Here is a 17,347-nt window from a genome sequence, read left to right as displayed (position 1 = left end):
ATCAGTGTGGGAAATTGTAAACTCTAGGAAGCTCATAGAGTGTCCCCAGACTATGAGCACCTGAAGACTCTGACCTTGCCCTTTTTCCTCTCTATACCAATGGTGGAGTGTGGAGCCTACAGAGAATGAAGGCAATCAATACAAGGTAACTGCCTTGGGAGCTCCACATGTTTTTATCAGCACTGTGGTCTTGCAGAGATGTGATATTCTAATGAGAAGGAATAGTGTGAATAAAAGCAGAGAAGGGAACCGTCTGTCCTTATATGGGCTTCCTGGGTGGAGTTAACACAGAAAAAGAAAGTAGTGTAGAAAAGGAGGTTTCTTCTCACCCCACCCCACCCCCATCACCACCAGGTCTGCCCAAGTTCCACATGGGACACACACACACTCCTCTTCCACCCTCATCCCAGACACCGGTTACTTCTCCTGGCTCCCTGGGAATGCAAGGTAAAAGGTCAGCTCCTAAGCCTTGGCTCATTATGTTATGGTTATTAATAACAATGGCATTCCCTCGGCCGGGCGCGGTGGCTCAAGCCTGTAATCCCAGCACTTTGGGAGGCCGAGACGGGCGGATCACGAGGTCAGGAGATCGAGACCATCCTGGCTAATACTGTGAAACCCCGTCTCTACTAAAAAAAAAAAATACTAGCCGGGCGACTGAGGCGGGCGCCTGTAGTCCCAGCTACTCCGGAGGCTGAGACAGGAGAATGGCGTGAACCAGGGAGGCGGAGCTTGCAGTGAGCTGAGAGCCAGCCACTGCACTCCAGCCTGGGCGGCACAGCAAGACTCCGTCTCAAAAAAAAAAAAAAATGACATTCCCTCTAATGAGGCCACACCTGCTATTTACAAATCTCCTTCCTTGGAGGAGCTCCTGCACCCCACAGGAGTGTGAGGTGGAGCTGGCAGCTACTCTACAGGCAGAGAAACAGAGAAGTGTGGCACCTTTCCCTGAGACACACAGCAATGCCCCCTTCCATCCTTGCAGACCCAGCTAGAGACACTGCCTCCTCCAGAGAGGCCCCTCAGACTGTTTTTGCTGCCCTGTCTGCCCTCTACTTCCTCATTGCTCCCTCTCCCCTCCCAGAAGAGGAATATCTCAGTGTCAGTGGTTGGACATGGAGCTCCTATATCTATCTATGAGATCATTGATATCTCATTTAATTTTTACAACCACATGAAGGAGGAGTTTGAAAAACAAGCATGCTGAGGTTTGATCTACTGAGTTGTGTGGCTTAGGTAAGCCCCTTAGCTCTCAGCTCGCTCATCATTGCAGGGACATGACTTGCTACAGGGCTCCAGTGACTTCACAGCTTGATTTTTAGTAAGCTTTCAACCAGTGGTAATGATGCAGGAGAATAGGGCCTGGAGGCAGGGAACCTAAGGCCGACTCATGCTGGATATCAGAGACTACTCCCTCTTCAACCCGTCCTTTTACTAGGTGGCAGTTGCTGCATGGTAGATGCAATCCCGTCTTTTGCTGTATGGCAGTTACTGGAGTGGTAGCTGGAAAATGAAAGTACCTCTGATTGGTCCCCTCCCGCAACCCATCAGACTGGTTGTAGGCCTACTCTTCAACCAATCAGACTGGTTGCAGGTCACTAGGGTGAACCAATGAGAAACCTCTAGAGGGTATATAAACCCTAGAAAATTCTGTAACCAGTGCTGGTGAGCCTCTTGCTGGAGCTTTTGCTGCCTTGCTTGTGCCTTTTGTACAATTCTTTGTTCGAAATACCAATAACCTGGGCAACTACCCCCAACCAGTAACGGTAGCTCTAGAGGAGGAGGGGGAGGCCACTTGTTCACATAGCCAAGAAATGGAGAGCTAGGATTGTCCCTGGAGGACTGTGTGACTCCGGTGCCTTCTGAGGGAAGCTCAGACACAATTGTTGTTCAAGAATGCGCTGCCACTAAAGCAAGCAGAGCCTGAAGCTGGGCTGTGTCGATGGCCATCAGTGTGGACTCAGAGCATCGTAGGGATCTGGGTTGGATAGGACAGGAGGAGGACAGGGCCATGGGGTCTGATTGGGGTGAGGTAAGCCAGTTTCCAAAGGTGTACTGGAAAACCAGGGCATCCTTCTGCAGGGGAGGCTGGGGGTGGGGGCAGCCTGCTGCTTTGCCGCAGTGAGCAGGGAGTGGGAGCCTCTCAAACTCCGAAGGAGCCCCCCCACTACCTCCAGAGAAAATCAGAGTTGCTCAGAGAGGAGGCCCTAAGACTGAGAAGTGGGGCAGGCTTTCACTGGATCCCTCTGGAGGACTGCATCTGCTGGCCTGTTGGCTAGAAAAACAACAACAACAAACCATGCACAATAATTTAGGGACCCTGGCCAGGTGCAGTGGCTCATGCCTTTAATCCCAGCACTTTGGGAGGCTGAGGCAGACAGATCACTTAAGGTCAGGAGTTTGAGATCAGCCTGGCCAACATGGAGAAACCCTATCTCTACTAAAAATACAAAAATTAACTGGCGTGGTGCACAAGCCCGTAATCCCAGCTACTCAGGAGGCTGAGGCACTTGAACCTGGGAGGCGGAGATTGCAGTGAGCTGAGATCGTGCCTCTGCACTCTAGTCTGGGCAACAGAGTGAGACTGTGTCTCAAATAAATAAAGATTTAGGGACTCCTTCAAAGGAGGGGAACACTCTTTAATTCACAGCTATGGTGGGCTGATTTTCCTTCTCTCCTTCCCATCCTTCCTTCTGTCACATATTGAGGATCTCCAGGTTTTATGCTGGCACTGAGGGTACAGCAATAGATGGGTCCCAGTGCTGTCTCCCAGATTTCAAACAGACCACTGCTCTGCAGTGAGATGGGTGCTTGTGTGGAGGTGGGTCTGCCACAGTGGGAGAGAGGCCTCAGGAACAGGACTGCTGGGCCTTGGACTCGGGGAGGGTGGGACTGTGATGTCCAACTCTGGCTGTGCCAAAGCCCAGCCATTGAAGGCTGGGTGCTGGAGGCAGCAGGAGATACTCCCTCCCTACCTCCAGAGAGAGTTTTGTAATGCCTGTGTCTAGCCGGTCACTCCTAGCTTGGAGTCTCCTGTGGTTCCTCGGTGCCCTCAGGTTCCAGTTCCCCCCACTGGCTTTGGCATGTCTCCTGATTGTACCGATTGTCTCCCCAGCCAGCCAAGGTTCCTTTCAGGTCACACCTCCATGCTTTGGAATATGCTCTCCCTCTGCCTTGGCTGCTTGTCTGGTTTCCTTGCTAATTCCTGTTGGCCTTTCAGACTCAACTCAGAGGCTGGGCATGGTAGCTCATGCCTGTAATCCTCCCACACTTTGGAAGGCAGAGGCTGGAGGATCACTTGAGCCCAGGAATTCAAGGCTGGCCTGGGCAACAGAGTGGGACAAATAAAAAAAAATTATCCAGGCATAGTGGCGTTCGCCTGTGGTCCCAGCTACTCGGGAGGCTGAGGTGGGAGGTTGACTTGAGCCTGAGAGGTTGAGGCTACACTAAGCTGTGATCAGGCCACTGTAAACAGGCTGGGCAACAAACCAAGACCGTACACAGCCCCCGTCAAAAAAACTCAGCTTAGGACCCCTCCTCCAGGAAGCCTTCCCTGAGCTGCAGGCTGGGTTTGGTCATCTCTTCTGAGGTCCCAGAGCATTCTGAACTCATCTCCATTTTAGCCTCAGCTCCCTGTGCTGAAATTTCCTGACTATAAGCCTGGCTTGCCTCTTATCCTGGGGAGGGACCTCCTCCAGGGTGGAGCCGGGGTCCGCCCTTGGGCTGTGACTCTAGTGCCCACCACAGGACTGAGTCAGGCTGTAGTTATGGAGTGAAGGTTTAATGGTGAAGGAGGGCTATGCACATCTGAAAGGGAAGAAAAGCAGAAAAACCTACCCAGGCCCAGAAATGAGAGCCTGAAGGAGCCTCTACTGCCCAAAGCTCCCCTAAAGCCCTGGACTACCCCTGTCAGCCTCTTAGGACCCATGACACCAGCAGTAGCCTGTTTCCAGCCCCTATTTCAACATGGGGCAAATGAGACACAGAGAGGGCCAGCTATCTGCCTGGGGTCTCAGGCAGGCAACTCCAGAACCCAAGTCTCCTGAAGGCCTGTCCAGTCCATACACCAGGCCTCTTGATTCTGCCACTGCCACTTCCTCTCCGTCCTCTCCTCCCCTCTCAGACCTAGGATGGAAAAACACCTGGCCGAGCTCCACCTGCCTGCCTCATGCTGCCTGCAGCCCCCTCCTTGGAGACCATCAGCCTGGGGTAGGGTTGTGAGGAGAAGAAGAGGGGGGGACCCCTGCAAAGAGGGAAGGGGCTGATGCATTTCCCTCTGTGCTACAGGAGCTACTCCCCTACCACAGCCTGGACTCCTGCCAGCTGCCCTCATCACCTCCTCTCCCCATCCAGGGCCTCTCCCTGGGGATCCCCTCCCCCGGCCTCGGCGCCCTGGGCAGAGCCATCACAGCTGTTTCCAGAGTGGTGGTTGGGGCCTGGGCCTGGGCAGGCCCTACCCACAACCCTGACTCCAGCCCAGTGCCCGCCCCTCGCTTTGGTCAAGCCTTGGCCTTCATCGGGAATCACCTTCCCCCAGATCCCCAGTTCAAAGTTTTTGGGGGGCTGCCAACCCAGCTCCTCCTTGCCCCACCATGCTCCCTCCCCCAGTGCTAGGGCACCCTCCCCTCCTACCGTGGGCGGGCCAGGTGGACTATCGTGGAAGCCTTTCTAAGGCTGGCTGGGCAGCTGGGTCTGGCCAGGTGGTTGGCTGCTGCACCCTCATTAGCGGCCCTCTGGGGTTTCCGTCACTTAGGGCTGGTTACCAGGCAACCGCGTCCAAGGAGGGCTTGGCTCAGGGCTGGCACAGCAGCACTGCTGCTGAGGCAAGAGGCGAGCAGCCAAGCAGGGTGGGAGACTGGGGTCACGGTCAGGAGGCCTCCTGCTCACCAGAGTAGGGGGACAGTGCTTCAGAAACTCCCTGTTATTATCTCGCCTTAGACTCGCAGCCTGGCCCCAGAAAAGGGGGTTTTGGGTCCTCAACACAAACAACCATACTCAGCGCCCTCAGGTTTCCCGGATGTGGAAGGGAAGCTGGGTGGGAACAGAGAAGGGCACCCTTCTCCCTTTTGCTTCTGGTGGTGTGGCCGTGTGGCCTTCTTGCCCGCCACTTCTTTCTGCCTAGTCAAGTCCTCTCCACTCCACAGGCAGGCTCCGGGTCCATCTGCATCGCAGGCTGTGCAGTGACCTTCTGCAGCATCCTCTGCCCCCGCTCCTCCACACTCCACACGTGGCCCAGGACCCATTCTGTAGGTTATGAAAGCTGGGAGGCTAACCCCCTACCCACTCTGAAGGCTTGTCCACCTCTTTCCCAGAATGCTCTGAGAACTGAATGAAGTGACGTATAGGAGAGGACCGTGGCAGTAACCATGACAATTGCTCCAATTGTATGAGTGCCTATTTCTGAGCCAGGCATGGTGCTATGTACTTTCTGCATAGGTCTCCTCATAGTAACCCTACAGGGCTCGAAGTTTTCCTATACCCACTTCTCAATGAGGAAACTGAGGCTCAGAGAGGCCAAGCAACTGATTCTCCTAAGTGACAGTCTGGGGACTCCAAAGTCACCATCTCTCACAATGGGAAGGGGGTTGTTGTTATTTTTTTGCCAGCCTGTTTCCTTTCTCCTTTTCCCTCCCTCCCTGCCTGCCATCATCTGCCTGGTGAGTTTGCATCACTCCTAGAGCCCAGGGGTCCAATTAGGGGACTGCCCCAGGGAAGCTGACTGAGGCAATCCCTGCCCCAAGGGGGCCTCCCTGAGCTGAAGTTTTAATTAGTCATCACTGCTCTTCCTGAAACTCTGACCTGCCCATGGCTCTACCATCCCAGGCTGGCCTTGTGGCAGGAGGCAGGAGGCAGGAGGCAGGACTGGCGTTCAACCCAGCTGCACAGCAGAAGCTGCCCTGGCAGAGCAGAGAGATGTGGCTGGGCTTCCCTCCCACATGGCTCTCTGCATCCACCTCAGCATCACCTCATTTAATTCAGTAAATGGATTACAAAATAAATGGACTAAGTGACTTCATCCATTGAATATATTAAATACATTAAATGAGCTAATATTTGTGAAGCATTTTAAACAGTGCCCAGTACCTAGTAAAGACTAAGAGTGTTTGTTAAATTAAAAAAACAAGTCAGCAGGGATCAGGGGAACAAGGTACTGCATAGGACCCAGAGCTATTTTTGGATATAAAGATGGCACATTCCTGGGTCGCTTGGCAATGGTGGGTGGCCCATGTGTGGGCGGTCAGCATCTATAATCCTGCCCCTGCAATGTGGGAAGCTTGGGGTGTGCAGGGAGGGAATGGATGGGTATGTGCCAGGCACTGCACTGAGCATTCATGCCCTGCAAGCCGTCTTAAGAGATGGGGTTACAATCCCATTTTTCAGAGGAGATGGTCAAGGTTCACAGAAGCAATCAACACGTCCACAGCCGGCACGGTGGCTCACGCCTGTAATCCTAGCACTTTGAGAAGCCAAGTCAGGCTTTGCTTGAGGCCAGGAATTTGAGACCGGCCTGGTCAACATGGCAAAACCCCATCTCTACAAAAAAATTAGAAAAATTAAGTGGGCGTGGTGTGGTGATGCACACCTGTAGTTCCAGCTACTTGGGAGGCTGAGGTGGGAGGATCACTTGAGCCCAGGAAGTGGAGGTTGCAGTGAGCTGAGATCGCACCATTACATTCCAGCCTGAGCGATAGAGCCAGACTCCATCTCAAAAAACAAAAAACAAAAACAAAAACAAAAAGCAAAACATGTCCAAGAAAGCACAACCCCGAGAGTTAGGGCAGGATTTATTGTTTATTGTCGTTATTATTTTTAGTTTTCTTTCTGTTTACTTGTTTTTGTTTAGGGCAGGATTTAGATCCAAAGCCTAAGCCCTGCACACTGGAAAATCTGACTCCTTATGCCCCTCCCACCCCTACTCAGGACGCCACACAGGGCAGAGCTGGAGGCAGCCAGACAAAGGTCTGAAGACCAGAGAAAGTGCAGTATGCCAGGTGCCCTGGGGAGCCAGTGGGGCTAGAGATGGGTGAGTGACAGCCACATGCTACCCTGCTGAGAGTTGGGGCCTGGCCCAATGTGACCAAAGTCTTCCCTGGGTCCAGGGTGCTAAGAATGACTTGTGCCAGAAGGGTGGGCTGTGAAGAAGGAAGTCTGGGGGAGGGGAAAGGGTGCTAGGCTTTTCCTTTCTGGATGCAGCAAGGTAGACTCCCTAGCTCCCCTACCCTTATTCCAGGGAGCAGTCTCATCTCCAATTTGTGAGTCCTCTCGAGTCATTGGCCCCTTACCAGCTATTCACAGAGGAGCAGGAGCAGGCCAGAGTCCAAAAGAGCCAGGTGTGAGGTGAGCCCCAGAACCCTCCAAGGTGACCCAGCTCAGTGGTGTCACTGTGTTATCACAGGCCATCTCCAAGACCACCCGGTGCCATGTCTGCTGGCTGCAGCAGGCCTGGAATCCTCAGGACAGGCCGTGGGCCTCCCTCTGGCTCAGGTCACTCACCAGAGCAGAACATTCTGCCCCCAAGTTCTTGATGAACCCCTCCCAGCAAGCAGTGCCTTCAGAACACCGATCTTTTCCCAGAGAGAAACCCAGGGCCAGGAGAGATATGGAGGAGACCAGAACGCATTTCAAAGAGCTGATCATTGCTAATAAATCAACAATTCCTGAACAAACACAGCCCACCCTGCACCAGCTCTGGGCTCCCTCATCCTCCCTCCAGACCCTATTCCGCAGCCCCCTCTGCTCCAGCAGTCCCCACCTCCTGTCAACCAGGCCATCTGTAGCTCAGGCTCCAATTAGTTCAGTAATTAGCACCTCATCAGGCCTGTCTGCCTATGAAGAGCTCCCCTGGGGAGGATTTCAGGAGGTCTCCATGACCTCAGGACCCACAGCTGGAGCAAGTCCAGGCTGGCAAGACCTCAGGTGGCCTGTCTGCACCCCAGCATAGGGCAGGGGAAACCAAAGAATCCCCCAGGGAATTGGGTAAGGAGCAGGGAGAAGAGGGTTCCCGCCCAGGACAAGGCTTCTCCAGCAGTCCCGGGGCCCCTGTGTCAGCTCCACACACACCTTCCTCAGCCATCTTTGCCTAGTTGGTGCGCCCTGGCTGGCTGGGGAAGCCAGGAGGATGCCCAAATCCAGTTGAGGTTAGGTCAGTAACGGAAAGTCCCTGTGGGTGGCTTTGGCACAGCCAGGGATTCAGAAAGCTTGGCTTACCCCTTCAGGCCTCCATCCGGGGCCTCCTGGCTCTCTCCGGCATCACCCCCTGATGACCCCTCAGTCCCTGGCATCCATCTTTCACTTGACAGTCCCTCAGCTCTTGAAGAGAGTAGAATGCCCCCCAACCCAGCCCATGGTAGGCTGCAAGTGTCTGGATTATGGGCTCTGGCTGGAGAGGCTGCCAGAGCTGAGAGCAGGGGGTAGGGGACAGCCTGTTTGGTGGGGTCAGAGAGAGCCTCCTGCCAAGAAAGGAAAGGAGAGGTGAGGTGCTGCCAGGGGACGTATGGGCACCGTGTCACAGTGGAGTGGCTCTGGGGTAAGGGGAGGTTGAGGCTTCCTCTTGCTGAGCTCAGATTCCCCATCTTTAACATTGGAACAAGAATGGTCACAACCCCCAGCTTCCAGAGATGATGGCAAGAGGTGGGTGGTGTGGTGAGCAACAGAGCAACTGGTGGGAAGCCAGCAGTGGTGGCACAGGGCAGAAGGTGAGCTCGGGCTTGGTGGAGGGAACATAGATTGGGCCCAGGGAATCAGTGTGAACAGCACAGGTGAGAGGTGCAGGTGACCCAGACAGGCCGGAAGTCAGCCTTGACCACAGCCCCCAGACTGAAAGGCATCTTGGGGCTGACCCTGAGCCAAGGCCAGTCATGAGATTAGAACTCCAGCAGCAGGAGCTAGGCAAATGCCCTGCAGCTGGGGAGGAGGCTTGGCTGGAGCAGTGCTTGACCCCAGCATGGGCCTCTAACTCCTTCCAGAAAAGTCTCACTGCTGGGAAACCACTGCGTCACTTTCCTGGTGCTGATACCCTCTGTTAGTGTCTCCTTGCTTGGATTAGTATGCCTTCTTAGGCATACTCTGGTGACAAAATCAGCACCAGCCACCTAATCCAGGCCCAGATCCCAACTTGCCACTCTTGGCTGTGGGACTTAGAGCAAGCTTCTTAACCTCTCTGAGCTCCAGGGTCTTTGACTGTGGGATGATGAATTGTGTCCCCAGGTTTGTGGTGGGGTCAGGTGCCCAGTGTTCTAATGCCACTGGATCAGGCCTGGCAGACAGTAAGCCTCAACCGGTATTCCTCCTTCCTCAGGCCAATTCCTAAGAAACAGGCAGGACTCTGAGAAGATATGGTGCCAAGACCAGCTCAGTCATGGAGACCTTAACCCAGCAGCACTAGAGGAATTAAAGACTCACACACAGAAATATAGAGTGCAGAGTGGGAAATCAGGGTACTCACAGCCTTCAGAGCTGAGAGCCATGAACAGAGATTTACCCACATATTTATTGACAGCAAGCCAGTGATAAGCATTGTTTCTCTAGATTATAGATTAACTAAAATGGGAAACAAAGGGATGGGCCAAAACAAAGGGATGGGCGCTGGCTAGTTATCTGCAGCAGGAACATGTCCTTAAGGCACAGATTGCTCATGCTATTGTTTGTGGTTCAGGAACACCTTAAGCGATTTTCCGCTCTGGGTGGGCCAGGTATTCCTTGCCCTCATTCCAGTAAACCAATAACCTTCAGCATGGGCATTATGGCCATCACGAGTATCTCACAGTGCTGCAGAGATTTTTTGTTTGTGGCCAGTTTTGGGGCCTGTTTATGTCCAGATTTGGGGGTCTATTCCCAACAATGTGGGGTTGAAGTCTGCTTTCCCTTCTCTGGGGAGAAGTTCTGTAAAGTCCAGAAAGTCAAAACCACCTCCTCGGTCTGCCATTTTTCCAAAGGCTTCTGAAGGAACTGGATCATCTGTTTGGGGCTTCTAAAAGTTACTAGGGGCCAGGTGCAGTGGCTCACAACTGTAATCCTAGCACTTTGGGAGAACTAAGCTGGAGGATTGCTCAAGCCCGGGAGTTTGAGACCAGCCTGGGTAACATAGTGAGACCTTGTCTCAAAAGAAAGAAAAAGAAAGAAAGAAAGAAAAGAAAGAAAGAAAGAAGGAAAGAAGAAGGAAGGAAGGAAGGAAGGAGGGAGGAGGTAGGGAGGGAGGGGAGGGAGGGAGGTTTCGTGAGGGAAGAAAGAAGAACAAGAAAGAGAAAGAAAGAAGAAAGAAACAAAGAAGCCCTAAGAAGAAAGAAAGCCCGAAAGAATAAAATAACAGAAAGAAAGAAGAAAGACAAAATACTCAATCCCTCCCTCCCTCCCCCCTCCTCTCCCTCCCTCCCGCCCTCCCTCCTCCCCTCCCCCCCCCCTCCCCCTCCCTCCTCTCTCTCCGCCCTCCCCCCTCCCTCTCCTCCTCTCTCGCTCTCCCTCCCTCTTCTCTCCCTCCCTCCCCCTCCCTCCCTCCCTCCCCTCCTCCCTCCTTCCCTCCTTCCTTCCTTCCTCCTTCCGTTCCTTCCTTCCTGCCTTCCTTTCTTTCTTTCTTTCTTTCTTTCTTCCTTTCCCTCCCTCCATCCTCCCTCCCTCCCCTCCCTCCCTCCCTCCCTCCCTCCCTCCTCCCTCCCTCCCTCCCTCCCTCCCTCCTCTCCCTCCTTCCTTCCGTCTTCTTTCTTTCTTTCTTTCTTCTATTCTTCTTTCTTCTTTCTCCTCCCTCCCTCCCTCCCTCCCTCCCTCCCTTCCCATCCCTCCCTCCCTCCCTCCCCTCTCTCTCTCTCTCCCCCCCTCTCTCTCCCTCCCTCCAGAGAAAGAAAGAGAGAAAGAGAGAGAAGCCAGGCGTGGTGATGCACACCTGTAGTTCCAGCTACTCAGGAGGCTGAGAGGTCAGGGTTTCAGTGAGCTGTGATTGCGCCACTGCACCCCAGCCTGGGAGACAGAGCAAGATCCTGTCTCAAAAACAAAAACAAAGCAAAACAAATAAAACAACAAGAATGAAAATAACAGTTACTAGGCTCTGAGGAAGATTACCTTTGGAGACTAAGTCACAGAACTTGACCTCTTAATTACTGACCTTTTGTTATAAATTAATTTCCTTCCTTGTTCCTGGCTTAGACCAGATGTCCCTGAGATAGAAGACCCCTTGACTGAGATGAAAGACCCCTTGACTATTACATCCTTAATGTGGAATATCAAATATACTTTTCCCAAAAAAGAAACACTGCCTATAACCAATCAATTGCTGTAACTATGTGTGAGAAATGATGTAATCCTGTTTACATTCTTGCCTATATAAATGACCCTCAAATCTCTCCACTTCAGAGCACCCTTGGACCCCATTTTTTTGGAGCCTGTGCCCTCCTCAAACTTTGCACTCCAGTAAACTCAGTATTTAATCATATTGCCTGAATCTCATCATTCAGGTTGACAGGCTCAATGCAGAGGGGGCAGGGGATAGACAGTCATTCCAATAAAACCCTCTGCTCTCAAGCCTGCCACCCCCATCCCCAGCTGTGCCCAGCCCAGACTAGCCCATCTTCATCCCAATCCCAGCCCATTCTAATCCCAGCTCCCAGGCCCAGTTCTGTCCCCATTCCTAACCTAATTCTGGGGCAGTAGCCAGAGAACACAACAGGACACTCCTAATGGGGACAAAAGGCCTGGAAAGGGGTTGTTCCTTTTTTTTTTTTTTTTTTTTTTTTTTGAGAGAGAGTCTCACTTTGTCTCCCAGGTTGGAGTACGGTGGTGAGATCTCGGCTCACTGCAACCTCCGTCTCCCAGGTTCAAGATATTCTCCTGTCTCAGCCTCCCAAGTAGCTGTGACTACAGGCGCCCACCACCATGCCCAGCTAATTTTTTTGTATTTTTAGTAGAGACAGGGTTTCACCATATTGGTCAGGCTGTCCTCGAACTCCTGATATCAGGTGATCCACCTGCCTCAGCCTCCCAAAGTACTGGGATTACAGGCGTGAGCCACTGTGTCCAGCCGGGGTTGTTCAGTTTAAAGGAAGGGACACAGAAACCTCCACAGCTCCCCATCTCTAACAGGCAATCGGAGGGGCACCTGTGGCCCCTGCACAGTCCTCCTTGCCCATGATGTTTCTTCTGAGCAGAACCCTCCAGAGGCCCACAGGGCCTTCCTGTGACCCACACCCCGAGTGCTGCATACTGACATCTGACTGCAGCCAGGGGGAGGGCAGGAGTGGCAGCCTAGCCCCGCCTGGTATCATGGTCCCTGTTTGTTTCCAGAAGGTGCAGCATGCAACTCCTGAAGGCAAGAGGCCCGCGGAGGCATTCAGGGCAACTTGAGAGACTGCTCCCACTGCTTGGCCAGGCTGTGGGGCTGAGGGCAGCGGTAGGGAATGCTGACAAACCCAAGAAGTAGATCTGGGTTCAGACAAGAAAGGCCTGCTCAGGCTCCCTGGGGCCCAGCCAACCAGAACCACATCTGCACTCATGAACAGCCTCTTTATTTCTCAGCCAGGGCCTACCCAAGGCTGAGCCACCTCTCATCCACTTCTGCAAGCCCTCTGGCCCCCAGTGCACCAATGGATTTGAGGGGCTCCATGACTGGTTGGCCCTGTGCCGCAGGTTCAGTGGTATAGAGTGCTATCCCAGCCCCCAGAGCTGTGGCTGGGAGTCAGTCCCTGGGGAGTCAGGTCTCTGTCACTATGACCTGATGTGATTCCACCAGGGAACTGGGCTCCCCACCCCATGACAAGTTGATGCAGGCCTCACAGAACAGAAGAGGGGCCCTCCCTGTACTTGTGAATGTGCTCCTGAGGCTGGAAGGGTGAGGTGGAGTAGAAGGCATGGGACCCTCACTCTGTACTGAAGGGGCTGGGAGCTGAGATTGGTGCCCTGTCTTCCTGGGTTCAAATCCTGCTTCTGCTACTTCTTAGCTGTGCTGCCTTAGGCAAGTCACTTCATCTCTCTGGGGCTCAGTTTACACAGATATAAAAAATGAAGGCGGGCACGGTGGCTTACGCCTGTAATCCTAGCACCTTGGGAGGCCAAGGCGGGCAGATCATGAGGTCAGGAGATCGAGACCATCCTGGCCAACACAATGAAAACCCATCTCTACTAAAAATACAAAAAATTAGCCGGGTGTGGTGCCTGTAGTCCCAGCTACTCAGGAGGCTGAGGCAGGAGAATGGCGTGAACCCGGGAGGCAGAACTTGCAGAGAGCCTAGATTGCGCCACTGCACTCCAGCCTGGGTGACAGAGCGAGACTCCGTCTCAAAAAAAAAAAAAAAGAGGATAAGGCCAGGCAAGGTAGCTTCCACCTGTAATCCCAGCACTTTGGGAGGCCGAGGTGGGAGGATTGCTTGAGCCCAGGAGTTCAAGGCCAGCCTAGGCAACATAGCAAGACCCCATCTTCCCCCGGCAAAAAATAATAATAATAATAATAATTAACTGGGTATGGTAGTGGCATGTGCCTGTGGTCCCAGCTCAGGAGACTGAGATGGGAGGATCATTGAGCCCAGGAAGTCAAGGCTGCAGTGAGCCATGATCACACCACTGTACACCAGCCAGAGCAACAGAGTAAGATCCTGTCTCAAAAAAAAAAAAAAAAAAAATGATGGCCAGGCGTGGTGGCTCACATCTGTAATCCCAACACTTTGGGAGGCCAAGGTGGGTGGATTACCTGAGGTAGGAGTTTAAGACCAGCTTGGCCAACATGGCGAGTACCCATCTCTACTAAACATACAAAAATTAGCCGGGCATGGTGGCGCACGCCTGTAGTCCCAGCTACTCTGGAGGCTAAGGCAGGAGGATCACTTGAAGCCAGGAGGTGGAGTTGCAGTGAGCTGAGATTATGCCACTGCACTCCAGCCTGGATAACAGAGGGAGACTCTGTCTCAAAAAAAAAAAACAAAAGAGGGGGCCCTTTCCTGTTAAGGGAGAGCTGTGCGAGGTGAAGGTCTTGGACGCTGTTTCTCGTTTTCATCATATAGACAAAATAGCCCTGCTGCAAAGATGGTCAACGTACCTAAAACCCGAAGCGCCTTCTGTAAGAAGTGTGGTAAGCATCAGCCTCACAAAGTGACACAGTATAGGAAGAGCAAGGATTCCTTGTATGCCCAGGGAAAGAGGCGCTATGATCAGAAGGAGAGTGGCTATGGTGGACAGACAAAGCCAATTTTCCGGAATAAGGCTAAGACCACAAAGAAGATTGTGCTAAGGCTGGAATGTGTTGAGCCTACCTGCAGATCCAAGAGGATGCTGGCCTTTAAGAGATGCAAGCATTTTAAACTGAAAGGAGATAAGAGAAAGGGCCAAGTGATCCAGTTCTAAACTTTGGGAAATTTTTCTTTTAATTTGAAAAGAAGGCCGGGCGCGGTGGCTCAAGCCTGTAATCCCAGCACTTTGGGAGGCCGAGACGGGCGGATCACGAGGTCAGGAGATCGAGACCATCCTGGCTAACACGGTGAAACCCCGTCTCTACTAAAAATACAAAAACTAGCCGGGCGAAGTGGCGGGCGCCTGTAGTCCCAGCTACTCGGGAGGCTGAGGCAGGAGAATGGCGTAAACTCGGGAGGCGGAGCTTGCAGTGAGCTGAGATCTGGCCACTGCACTCCAGTCCGGGCGACAGAGCGAGACTCCGCCTCAAAAAAAAAAAAAAAAAAAGAAAAGAAAATGTTGAAGCCATAGAAAAATTACCTGTAGGAAAATAAATACAGTGATATTCTTTAAAAAAAAAAAAAAGAGGATAACCATTAACCATATCATGGGATAATCAGGCAGATCAACTGACTGTGAGTGTGAAGAACGCAGTGCAGAATGGGCACAGCAATGCCCAGTGCTTCTAGAGAAAGTAAGCCTAAGGGGTGGGGAAGGATCCCAGCTGGGCCATGCAGCCTGGAGTACACATGCGTGTTGGGGACTGTCTGGCCTGGAATAACCAAGAGAGCCCCCCAGAGTATAGGCCTGCCTGGGGCATTCACTGTCCCTCCCAGCCACCCCAAGCCTGAAGGTTTCACCCCTCCCACCCCTCCCCATTGCCTTTCCAACCCTCCTACCCACCCCCCATGCCTGTGGACAAGTCTAGGGCTGTTGACTGGGATCCCAATGCCATGCCCCAAATGGAAACTTCCTGGCCCAGCAGGACTCACAGGAACTTAGAGGACCAAGGAGAAAAAACTGTTGCACTCATGCACACATGCACATGCGTGCACACACAGAGGGACACAGAACCAGCCAGGCACACACATGCAAACATGGCCGGCAACCAACCTTCCTTCCTTCCCTCCCTCCCTCCCCACTTCCCTCCTTCCCTTCCTCTCTCCCTCCCCTTTCCTTCTTTCCTTCCTTCCTTCCTTCCTTCCCCTTCCCCTCCCTCCCTCCCCCACCTTCCTTCCTTCCCTCCTTCCTCCTCCCTTTCTCCATCTCCCCCTCAGTCCCTCCTACTTCCTTCCCCACCTTCTCTTCTACCCCTTCCCCCATCCCCACTTCCTTCCTTCAGACCACTCTGCCTGGCTTACTATGCCAGAGTGTGAATAACCTCTGTGGTATCCACAGGATACCTAGAAATGCCCCCAACCTCTCCTTCTGGGTCCAGAATAAGCAGATGTCTTGGGGGTAGTATTGGGGTGGGGGTATTTAATCACCCCTGCTCCCCTCTTAGCCTCCAGTCCTGTCCGTGGCACCCACTGCTTTGGGGTTTCTATTTATACCCAGTTCTTTCACCAGACTAGCAAAGGCAAGTTTGCATCCTGGTTGCACCCCAGCCTAACTCTGTGACCTCAGGCAAGTCATTGGACATGGCTGGCCCCAGTTTTCTCACCTCTAAAATGGGGCTGTCATGCCTTTTTTTTTTTTTCTTTAGAGACAGGGTCTCATTCTGTCACCCATGTTGGAGTGTGGTGGTGCCATCATGGCTCACTGCAGCCTTGAACTCCTGGGCTCAAGTGATCCTCCCGCTTCAGCCTCCCAAGTAGCTGAAACTATAGGCATGTGCCACCACACCTGGCTAATTTTTAAAAATTTTTTGTAGAAACAAGGTCTCGCTCTGTTGCCCAGGCTGATTTTGAACTCCTAGTGTCATGCCTTTCTTACTGGGTGTGGAGGGAAGATCTTGAATGAAACGCAACTAGCACAGTGCTTGTCTGCTTACTCGCTCTCAACCTCCAAGGACAGAGCTGGCCTTCCTCTCTGGGGACAAGTGCCCCTGGACAACACCTAGGGGTGGCTGAATGCACAGATTGCTCAGCTAGTTCCCCTCCCTCCTCTTTAGCGCAGAAGAGGAGGTATTGGATGGGCCACCCCCACTCAAATTAGTTTCATCACTTAGTGCCTGAGACCTCCCCTGCAGAGTGATCCCTGTTGGGCACCCACCTCCCTCCCACTCCATCTATCCTCTATGTGCCCAACTCCTGCATCTGCAAGGCCTGGAGGGTCTCTTGCTCCCTGCCCCCATTTTCCCATCTTTCTCCTGTACCCCACCTGCCTTCTCTTTCACAATCCCCTCGCCTGCCAGGATGTGGCTCCCATGTGGGCCTGTGATCCACAAGCCTACCCAGTTCCCTTCATCCCCTTTTCTGCTTTCAGGTCCCCAGCCCAGGCTGCCTCCGGCCCACCCCCACCAAGCTGGAAGACCAGCACAATTCAGACAGGACTTGTGTCCCAGCTGCCCTGGGCCCCTCAGTTTCCTCATCTGTAATTTAAGAATAAAAATACCGTGAGCAGTGGCTCACGCCTATAATCCCAGCACTTTAGGAGGCCAAGGTGGGCGGATCACGAGGTCAGGAGATTGAGACCATCCTAGCTAACACGTTGAAACCCCGTCTTTACTAAAAAAAAAAAAAAAAAAAAAAATTAGCCGGACGTGATGGTGAGTGCCTGTTGTCCCAGCTACTCAGGAGGCTGAGGCAGGAGAATGGCGTGAACCCAGGAGGCAGAGGTTGCAGTGAGCCGAGATCGCGCCACTGTACTCCAGCCTGGGTGACAGAGCAAGATTCCGTCTCAAAATAAATAAATAAATAATAAATAAATAAGAACAAAAATACCATTCGGGTGTGGTGGTTCATGCCTATAATTCCAGCACTTTGGAAGGCAGGAGGACTCCTTGAACCCAGGAGTTCAAGACCAACCCAGGCAATATAGTGAGGCCCTATCTATACAAAAATTTAAAAATTTACCTGGTGTGGTGGCACACACCTGTGGTCCCAGCTATTCATGAGGCTGAGGTGGGAGGATCACTTGCGCCTGGGAAGTCAAGGCTACAGAGAGCTGTGATCATGCTACTGCACTCCAGTCTGGTCAACAGGGCAAGACCCTGTCTCAAAAAAACAAAAACAAACCTATGTTTTGGTATATTGTAAGA

General features: G+C 52.7%; 1 protein-coding gene across 1 annotated transcript; it reads left to right on the top strand.

The window, feature by feature from the left end:
* The first annotated feature begins 14,001 nt into the window (after window positions 1-14,001).
* On the top strand, window positions 14,002-14,319 carry LOC104672166 (60S ribosomal protein L36a-like). Its single transcript, XM_010375899.2, has one exon. It carries the CDS (start codon window positions 14,002-14,004, stop codon window positions 14,317-14,319), a length of 318 nt encoding a protein of 105 aa, XP_010374201.1.
* Window positions 14,320-17,347: the final 3,028 nt, after the last annotated feature.

This window comes from Rhinopithecus roxellana, chromosome 5, assembly GCF_007565055.1.
Source record: "Rhinopithecus roxellana isolate Shanxi Qingling chromosome 5, ASM756505v1, whole genome shotgun sequence".
NCBI classification, from domain to species: Eukaryota; Metazoa; Chordata; class Mammalia; order Primates; family Cercopithecidae; genus Rhinopithecus; species Rhinopithecus roxellana.
The sequence above is the reverse complement of the archived record's forward strand: the minus strand, read 5'-3'. Positions and strand labels throughout refer to the sequence as shown.

What these genes read in the sequence shown, in the direction of transcription:
- LOC104672166 (XM_010375899.2), top strand. Translation starts at nt 14,002, where the DNA reads ATGGTCAACGTACCTAAAACCCGAAGCGCCTTCTGTAAGAAGTGTGGT.